The sequence below is a fragment of the Athene cunicularia genome, assembly GCF_003259725.1.
Source record: "Athene cunicularia isolate RWA chromosome 8 unlocalized genomic scaffold, athCun1 chr8_part1, whole genome shotgun sequence".
In the NCBI taxonomy this organism is placed as follows: domain Eukaryota; kingdom Metazoa; phylum Chordata; class Aves; order Strigiformes; family Strigidae; genus Athene; species Athene cunicularia.
Genome location: NW_020799109.1, coordinates 11236055 through 11245655, shown reverse-complemented (window position 1 = coordinate 11245655; position 9601 = coordinate 11236055). Strand labels below are relative to the sequence as shown.

The 9601-nt window shown below is 49.5% G+C and overlaps 1 protein-coding gene across 3 annotated transcripts; it reads right to left on the bottom strand.

Moving 5' to 3' along the window:
* Window positions 1-4972: 4972 nt before the first annotated feature.
* On the bottom strand, window positions 4973-9598 carry TMEM53 (transmembrane protein 53). Of its 3 annotated transcripts, none has more exons than XM_026854045.1 (3): window positions 9544-9598; window positions 8852-8964; window positions 4973-7040 (listed from the first exon to the last, which is right to left on the bottom strand). In XM_026854045.1, the coding sequence occupies exons 1-3, from the start codon at window positions 9596-9598 to the stop codon at window positions 6378-6380; spliced, it is 831 nt and encodes a 276-aa protein (XP_026709846.1). In that variant the 3' UTR covers window positions 4973-6377. The 3 variants fall into 3 exon arrangements, with proteins under 3 accessions (XP_026709846.1, XP_026709848.1, XP_026709847.1); XM_026854047.1 differs by having other exon boundaries at window positions 8852-8960; window positions 9544-9595; XM_026854046.1 differs by lacking the exon at window positions 9544-9598 and adding an exon at window positions 7500-7590 and having other exon boundaries at window positions 8852-8965.
* Between the last annotated feature and the right edge of the window lie 3 nt (window positions 9599-9601).

Sequence of the window (9601 nt, the reverse complement as noted above, 5' to 3'; positions counted from 1 at the left end):
GTGTATAAGAGACAGTCCCTCCCTCCCCCTCCACCCACCCCGCAGCAGGCTGCTAATATTTTATTTAAAATATCTTTAGGAAGCGGAGGGCCGTGATGTATCGGATGTATTGAGAAAATGCTAATGTGTAATAGCGTGTGTCAGGGGCCTCGTTCATCACCCCGCGCCGCCTTCTGGGGGATCCATATCTAATTAACAGTAATGAATGAGGGAGCCCACCTAATGACAGCCCGCCAGTTTGTTATGGAAATGAGGCAATCCCATTAGGCAAAACACTTAATTAAACAAACGCTGGGAGTGGAGGCCAGAGCAGGATGGGCACAGGCCCTTTGGGGGACCAGGGGGCCCTGGTACCCAGCCCCCCACATGCCAGGTGGGGGGCCCAGGGGCTGCTGCGGCCCCATAGAGCCAGGTGCCCATGATCAAGTCCAGCAGCAGCAGGCTGGGGGAGCCGAGAGGGTCTCACTGGGGGGTAGGGGGGGGCCTGCCAGGGAAGGGGCAGTGGGGCAGTTCGCATTCCGCTCCACATCGATGGGCGCAGAGGCCAAACACAGATTTCCAATCAAACGTGTGTACTTGGCTCCTGCTCTATTGACACTGAAGCAAGAAGGGCTCAAGGTTAATTCCTTATCAATATCCTATTGTCAGCTCATTCATCACCCAGGGAGGGCAGGGGCTGCCCAAGCTCTCCCAGCCTCAGCCCCCATGGGTTTGGGAGGGTGACCGAAGGATGCTCTGTCCTCCCCAGCCCTGCCTGGGCTGCCCATCTCTGGCCAGCGGTGCTGGGGTGTGCTTGCAGCCATGTGAGATTGTAGAGATGAGGGCATGGGGGCTCAAGTTCAAAGGGAAGGGAAATGGGGGAATGATGGGCAGGCAGAGCAAGCCACTTCCCAGTGAGGCCCTGTCTCCCTTGCCTATGCCCAGTCTGGCTGCAGGAGCTGTGCGGGGGGTGGGGTGGGGGTGGTTCAGCCATTGGCTGTAACCCCCATTTGTGCTATCCTGTCTCCTAACCGCCCCCAAGCCCTCAGCTCTGTATGCTGGGGGTTCCTGCCAGCCTTTTCAGAGAGCAACACTAAGCTCAGCTCCCTTCCCAGCACTGGGGGGCTACAGGGAACCCAAGGGAGCTCCACAGTCCAGATTTGTGGAGTTTCCAGAAGTAGGACCATGGTCTGTCTGACCACAATATTGCAGATTCACTTAAAAAATATAGCCCTCTCTGGGTGATGGAGTGGAAAATGGTGTGACCTGATTTGCTGATGCTGGAAGGTCAGTAAAGCTATTTCTGCCATTAGACTTTTGTTTTTAACATTCAGTTAAAGCTGAGAGATAGGATCTAGTACAACTTCTCAGAGCAGGCAGCTTTAGAGCTGGATGCTGGTCTACATTAACTCACAATCTTTACTGCTCATCATTGGAGTTTGTTCTTGCTGGTCTTTTTACTCGCCTCGAGAGAATGATTTTTGTGGGAGATGCTCTCAGGCACGCAGAAGTGCTGGGCCAAGCTCTGCTGTTGAGTTCTTCTCCAGCATCTACTCTGCTTGTCTCCTAAACTAGAAATCTCTCCACGCAGGAAAGAGGGGTCCTGCTGCCACCTCGTGGAGCGCTGCTCCTTCCCGGGCCGGAGCATCCCACACCCGGCCCGGCCGCTGCGGCAGTCAGGGAGGTTGGCACCGCTGGCCTCCACCAGCTCCCTCCCCCATCACCTCCATGGGGAGATGGGGACCAGCCTCACACCTCCCAACCTCGTTTTCTAGGAAACAACACCTGGGGTTAGACTGCTCCGTTCCATTTCTGGCTGTCCACACTCTTCTATCAGTGGCAGAGCTTCGCACATACGCCTGCAGCATCCCAGCACACACAAAGATGGAGCCTCGGCCCATACACAATTTGCCACCTCAGCACACAAAAGACTTATTTTAAAACCTTTACCAGGTGTGGACACAGGTCAGTCTTCACCCAGGGGCTTGGTTTGAATTACTTGCACTGCAAGATGCTCCCCCCTGCTCCAAAACATGACCCCCAGCTGGGCTGGATCATGCCTCAGGTCTGCCCAGGTCCCCACCACAGCCTCTCCCGGTGCCACAGGGCACCCTGGCAGCACAGACACCCTCCAGCCCAGGCACACGACCACCCTGATTGCTAACTAAGAGGCACTTTTTTTCTTTTTTAAAACCTTCCTGTAACATCACCACTGCCTAGGGAGAGAAGGCAGCACAGGGGAGTGAGGCAGCAGCCAGCTCCCTCACAGGAAACACAGATGGCTTTTGTTGGTGAGGAGAGGTTAATCTGCACTCTTGCAAAATAAACCTAGCTGGGAAATGTGCAATGGCAGCAGCTGGCCCCTGGCCATCCTCCTCTCCCACCACCGCTGGTGTTTCACCCACACTGCTCCACCGTCCATGCATGAGGGCTGGACTGTAGGATAAGTTGCTCCAGGCTCCCCAAGCAGAGATCGCTGGTGCCACAACCTGCTCCCAGACCACTAGGCAAACCCAAAGATGCTGCATTTTGTCTCCCAAAAATCAGACCTACAATACTCCTCCCACAGATCATCTGAGATTTACTTGGACTGCCAAAATATCCCAACCTTTGGCCTTCCAGTGTTCAGACTAAAGCTCTTTAGGAACACAAGTTGCACCAAACTGTGACAGTTTAGCAAGGATTAAAGGTTTGAGGCTGGGTTTTTTTAAATCCAGTAGTGCTTGGATCAGTTCTTGGCTGTGTGCCCTCAGGCTCCAAGTTATTAACCTTCTGTTTCAAATAACAAGCAACAGAAATAAAGAGGGCAGAAGGTGGTGGGGGAAACATACATGCTGTATAGGTAAGAATAGGGCAATATATCACACAATACATTTAACACACTGCTCATAATCATCATTAAAACTTGCTGCGACATGGAAAATGAAACCCACCCAGAAGACTGGTGCTGATGACTTCCTCTGTAAATCACTGGCTCACTCAAGATCCCTCCTCCCCTTAGAGAGGTGTGTACACAAATTACCCCTGAATTTCAAGCGTTTTGCAGCAGTGGAAATGCCTGTGAGCTGGTTCCCACTTGTGTAGCACGGGGCACCTCTGACAGTGGAGCTCCTGCAGGTAGCACCCTGCCTGCTGCTCTGGAAAGCAGAGAGGTGGAGCAGAGCTGGACTGAGCTGGGGGAGCAGCAATCCCGTGGCAGGGAGCTGAAAGTGGGGATGGAAGGTGTAGCTGACACGTGTCCCATCGCACAGGGATAGAGGGTTTAGCTCCAGCTCCTGCCAGCCACACTCCACCACAGCCTGAGTCCTTAAACAGAAGTTCAACACCCACAGCAATAAACAGGAACAGCAGATTCCCAGTCCAGCACAACTGTATTAATTCAGAGGTGTATATTATGGAGTGTTTAACTGTTCTGTAAATACTGAACCCATAGAAACCAGCATGAGGGCAAGAGCTAGTTAAATAACCTTTATCACCTCTGCTCCCTAAGAGTTTTCACAGTGCCACAAGCAGGCTGGATGCTCAGAAGATGCAGCCCAGCTCTCCAGGAAGACAAACAGATCACAGCTCAGGAGTTACGGCACTGAAAGCCCAAAACAGGAGCCTGCTTTAAACAGCTGGGAGATCTCTGATGGGCTTCCTGGGGATAGGGGACCATGTCTGGATTTTACAGGTCCAAACCCTAGGAACAAGAATTTCTTCATGAAAAGTGGCAGGCTGAAGGCTATCTTACCGCAGTGTAGCCCTCACAGCTCATCTTGGTGGAAGGTGAAACTGGGATTACACTGACAGAAGACTGGACCCCAAACAACAAGAGCTCCTGTACCTGGAACCAGTTTTTGCTTTAAAAAAATTGAAGACAAACCAGGTCATCAGCACCTTTTTCAGTTAATTCTCAGCTATCTTATACAACCCAGTCCACCCTTTAAAACCATGCCTAACATGGGGTAATTCCTTGCTTTAAATGAGTGTTGCCACACTAGCCTGCAAAACATAGTTGTGCTGGCCACTGACCACACCTCACTCCGTGCTTCCACTTCTATGAGGCATTGTGGTTCTTGTTTTAAACTTCCAAATTATTTTAGTGCTTCCCAAGAGACCTCCCTCTGCATTTTGTTTGAGAACAGCAAGTGCTTTGTAACTGTGGAAGACAGCACCCTAAGGGTGGGCAAGACAAGCAAAGAGGCCCACAGGCAGCAGACATCTATAAAAAGCCTCCTGCTCTTTACATTCCTACCTCTTGAGGGCAGACCCTGTTCAAACAGGCCCATATCACAGCCCTCCAGAGCCCGATCCTGGCAACCTTTGGGAATTTAAAGTCGGCTAATCCTGTCCGCCACATTATGCATTAGCTTGCAATGCCATGACATGGCACAAATATATTAGCAGGCTCTGCCCTCTTTATCTCCGCTCCTCTCCCAAATAATCAAGAAAACCCAAACCCAAAAACAGCTGAAGTACAGTGCAATGAGCTACTTTTTCACTAGGTGGAAAGAAGTCATTTCTGGTATTATTACTAGTACCCACTGCACAGACAGCAAAGACTGATCATCTGAGGAGAACATTATGGGAAAAACATCAAATTTCATGATCATTTGTGGTCTGGAAGTGATTTAAGAAACACCCAGTATAAATCATAGCTCCAAGAGACAGTTTCATTTTTCTCTGCAGTTCCACCTTTCTATTTCTGAGGTCTTTTGGGTTACAGCTGTGCCAATTTTCCTGCATTTTCAGATGCACAACATAGGCTGATCAAAGACACACAGTAATAAATGAGCAGTTCTCCAAGAAAGAAAAATTACTCAGGAAAACACACAAAAGACTGGAAGGAAGAGAAACAAAACACAAGACACATTCAAAAATGTTAACTTCAGTCTTTTGGACTGTCATGGTTTGAGCCCAGAGGGCAACTGAGCACCATGCAGCCACTCACTCCCCCCTTCCCCCCCAGCGCTGGAAAGGAGAAAATAAAGCAAAAGGCTCAGGAATCGAGATAAGGACAGAGAGGGATGATTTGTCCATTATAGACACAGGCAAAAGACAGACTCGTTAAGGGAAATAAAAGAACATAAATTAAATTCAGATGCTAACAACACTAACAGAGTGGGGCAGTAAGAAGCATTATCATAACTTAAAACCACCTTCCCCCCACCCAGCTTTGGTCCCAAATTCTCCATCTCCTCCCCACCAGAAGTGCAGGGGGCAGGAAGTGAGGGGTGCAAGTCAGTCCCCCTTCTTCTTCCTCCTCGAGGAGTGGGGGATGGGATGGAGGTGGGGATGGACAGACTTGCATTCCTCCTCTGATCCAGTGTGGTTCCCCTCTCAAGGGAGACAGTCCTCCGCGACCTTCTCCAACATGACTCCTTCCCATGGGCTGCAGCTCTCCCCAAACTGCTCTGGCATGAGGATGGGGCCCCACACAAGCCACTGGTCAGCATCTGCTGCACCAGTGACCTCCATGGGTGGCAGGGGGGCAGCCCTGCCCTCTCACCACAGGCTGCAGGGGGGCTCCACCAGCGCTACTCTTCCCCTTTCCTTTTCCTTTCTTTCACTGACCTCAGTGTTTGCATAGCTGTCCTCCTCACAACCCCCAACTCCTCCTCCCAGGCTCCCCTTCTTCAATACGTTATCGCAGAGGTGTGGCCACCATCACTAACTGGCTCAGCCTCGGCGCAGAGGCAGGTCCAACTTGGAGCCAAGGGAGCTTCAAGAAGCTTCTCACAGGGAGCCACAGCTGTAAACCCCTCCCCTGCTATCAAAAACCCTGCCACTCACTCAAAGTCAGCACAGTTGAAGAACACAAAAGTTATCACAAACATCTGAGCTCTCACTGAGGACCAGAGCTTTGACTGCTCTATCTCAGATATTTAATGGGACCAGATGACAGTCTGGTCATACTGCCCTGCACACACCTTTTCCAGGTCTTACACTTGGTTTCTCAGCCTGATCTCCAACAAGGAGTATAACGAGACCTGGGATGCACTGAGAAAAGCCCTGCAGAACTGCTGCTGTTTGCTCACTGCAAGAGAAAAGAAATGGCAAAGAGGACAAAAACAAAGACACGGAAGAGCCGTACTGTCAAATCAGTTCAAGGCAGCAAAACATGCACACTGGACATCAGGGACAAGGAGACAACATAGAAAGCAGAGAACAACAGAAGACAGAAAGAAACAATTAACAGTGTGTGAAATTCTGGTCTGTGACACGTTGGTAAAGCACATCAACTTCAACCGTGCTAGGATTTCACCTTCAGTACTTTAAATTAATCCATATCTACTTTGTGCTATAAGGCGGCTTGTCCTCTACTTCCTTCCCTTCAAAGACACAAAGGCAAAGGGGGTGACATTTCCCATACAAGCTGAGCAAAGCAGAGGCAAACATTAAAGGTCATTACACCACTAAGGAGGTGAGCCCCCGACACAGTCAGACAGGAAAGTCGTACAGAGGTTGCTGTAATAGGTGGGATACACCCGCATATGGCTGACGTGAGCCGAATCCGAGAAGCCTACAGCCTTCACGGAGACGCCGAGCTGCTGCCGGACATCAGCCATGTGCTTAACTTCACTGGCCTCAATGATGGCATCGGCTTCAGAATAGAGGTAAAGCTCAGGCCACCGCGAGGGTGCTTTCAGCAGGGCATCGTAATGGCTCTCGTGGATGAAGCGGGTCAATGGGTACAGCAATATCCGCAGCACAACTGCTGTAGTAGCAAAAGCAAATAAGAGGAAATACTTGAGCAGCACATTCGTGGATACCAAGACAGTTGCCAAGGCACGAAGGCCTCCTCTCAAGTTTCTTCTGCCAGGGGCACTATCAAAAATGGTGCCTGCTACTTTGAGGTTCTTAAATGGCTTGTGAGTGTGGAGAGCCTCAATGATGTAACGGTACAGCATGACACCACCGTTGCTAAAAACATGAAAAAGAACTGGTCTGTTTTCAACACTGTAGTCAAAGAGCAGCTCCAGGAGTTGCCTGGCTGGGGTCTGGAGGGATCTGATGCCAAAGGTCTCTGAGAAGAATATCATCCTCCATGGAGCCGTGTAGCGGATGACAGTGCACCCCTAAGAATAGAAAGAGACCCCACAAACATTAAGGCTTTGCTACAAATTACGTGGAGTACACAAGCATCAGTACAAAGAATGTGAAAATTTGGGACAGGTTAACAACAGAAACCACAGAACCAGAAGAAAATCCTTAGCTTCAGTAGCAAGGCACCAATATGAATAGGATTATATTAATCATAACAGCACACAGTATTACTAAAAGGTTTCTGCAGTAGCAGAGGCCTGGATTTGATGATGTCTGAGATCCTGTCAAATCCTGGGCTAACTGGCACAGCCCCTGGGGCCACGGCCACCCAATCTTTTATAACAGTTAGTCTTCACCCAGGAAGAGAAAACTATCTCCCTAATTGTCAAACCTTCAGTATCAGCCATTTTGTTAAGAAAGTCCTGCTCTGGTACATATCTACTTCATGATACTGAAACAACTACAAGAAGGAGGAGGAAATTCTTCCTGACCTTGGGTAATACTTGTTTGCAGCTGTCTCTAAGACTCACCCACAAACAACACTGACATGACTTTCATAGGCCTTTCTGAAACACTCCAGCTCTGCAAATGAAGAGCACTGGTTCAGATTCAGAACACCTGAGCAATTTACAGTTAAGGCCTTACATTTACATGCAGACTGAGAAACAGGATATTGGAAGAGTTTCTAAATAGAACAGATGGAAGTACATTATAAAAGCCTTAATCTTTTCTATCACCTTAATTTACTGATGCTACACAGTGACAAACACAAGGCAAAGCCACCAAGACAGCCCTCATGCCTAGAGCTCCCTAAAGAGTGAAAAAGGAAGAGGAGGATATCAGGTTCTTAAAGTCTTCTATACCATCTCGCCATGGTTGCAGCCACTTCCTCATTAGGGAGCTGAGAAAACCCTTTCTTTCCTTCCCCGTTCCTATCATACTTCTGACAGAAAAGTATTTCCAAAAAAGCTGGCATGCTGCTGTGTAATGTGCTCCTCATCTGCCCACCATCATCTCTTCATCACAACAGTTACTTAACAATTAATTCTTCACTAAAACATGGCAATTCATGACTCTTGCACTAGATCACACATTGTACTTGTTAACGTACAAACTCTAGCTGAAACAGATTTGGATAAACACAAGTTCCTCGTAAGCTGACAGTTAAAAGAAAAGTCTAAAGTTTTACTGGGTCCCCATACTACAAGCTGCAGCCATTCCAGTAAAATGCAGTATTAGAAAGGAAAATAGCATAACTTTGGGAACTAGCAATCAGACAGATCTCTCCAGTTCAAACACAAGGAGTTCCTAGTGAGCAGGTATGACTATCATAGGATGCCTGTTTCACAGACAGGATAAAATGAATTTGGATTACAACACTGAGATGAATCATCTTCACAGAAGGAAAAGCTGAAGGAACAACAGATGCTGACATGCTCTTGCAGCCCTCAGCCTGGCCTCACCAAGTCTAAGCTGTGGCCTATTAGCAAGCAGTAAATGCATAATCTTTTCCCACATGTTTACCTGTTTGGTCATTCCTGAATAATCTCACAACTTTAAGTGCCTTAAAATACTTCAGTGATTCACATTAACAGCAGCAATTTTCTCCAAGGAAGTATTTTTGTTACAGCTGCACGCACAAAGATGACATCAGCAACTGTTAGATAACGCTGCCTGGGCTCTGAGAGACAAGGAGCTTTCAATGACAAGGGAACTCACCCCTCACTCCCAATGACTCTTCAGACTGAGAGAGGCTTTAGAGTCATTTTACCAACATGCAGAAAGAGGCAGTTTCTCAGAGAGCTGTATGATAGTGTCATGAAAATATAAATAAGCTACTCACCTTCTGACTATAGATTGTGCTGTATTTGGCTAGGTATTTGTCCTTGCAGCCTGCCCAACCTAGAAGGATCACCACAGGCTGATCATCTGCATGCCCTCTCTCTGTACTGCTGTCTAGAACAAATCACAAGATTTAAAATAACTCTCCTCCAGTCTACCCGAATCAGAACTTATGGCAACTTGCCTGGTTAATAAAGTTTAAAGATAACAGTGAAGCAGGTATTAGCTTAATTTCTCTGTTAGGACTGTCTCATCCCTCTGTGGGCACGCTCAGCAGCACAGCACAGTTTCAATCCCCGCAGCTTCACAAAGCTCTACACTGATGCAAAAAACAGAAGCGTGCAGATGGCTACGGGGGGCAAAGACCCCCTCCTCACGCCTCCCGCGACCTGCGGAGGCGCCACAGACCGGAGCCCGCTTCCAGGGGGGAACGGGAAGCATCCTGCCCTGCCCTCCAGGAACTACCAGACACCTGGTACGGCACAAGTGTCCCCACAGCTGCCTCCCTCCCTCCGTGTCCTGACGGGCCCGATCCCTCCATCCTCCACCCACAGGGGTCTCCCCAGGCCTGGTTACCCCTTCCACCCTCAAGGGGTCCTCCAGTCCCTCCTGCCACCGGGGTTCCCCAGGCTGCCCGCCCACTTTCCCCCAGCCCTTCACGCTCGGGGCCCCCCAGACCCGCTCGCCCCGCACCGCGGGCCGCCCCCGGCGCCAGCTCCACCGCCGCCTCCAGCCCGCGGACGCCCATGGC

What these genes read in the sequence shown, in the direction of transcription:
- TMEM53 (XM_026854045.1), bottom strand. Translation starts at nt 9,598, where the DNA reads ATGGGCGTCCGCGGGCTGGAGGCGGCGGTGGAGCTGGCGCCGGGGGCG. An exon ending in GGCGCCGGGGGCGGCCCGCG is followed by an intron (nt 8,965 to 9,543) that starts GTGCGGGGCGAG and finishes GATTTGTTCTAG; the next exon opens with ACAGCAGTACAGAGAGAGGG. An exon ending in GCACAATCTATAGTCAGAAG is followed by an intron (nt 7,041 to 8,851) that starts GTGAGTAGCTTA and finishes TTCTATTCTTAG; the next exon opens with GGGTGCACTGTCATCCGCTA.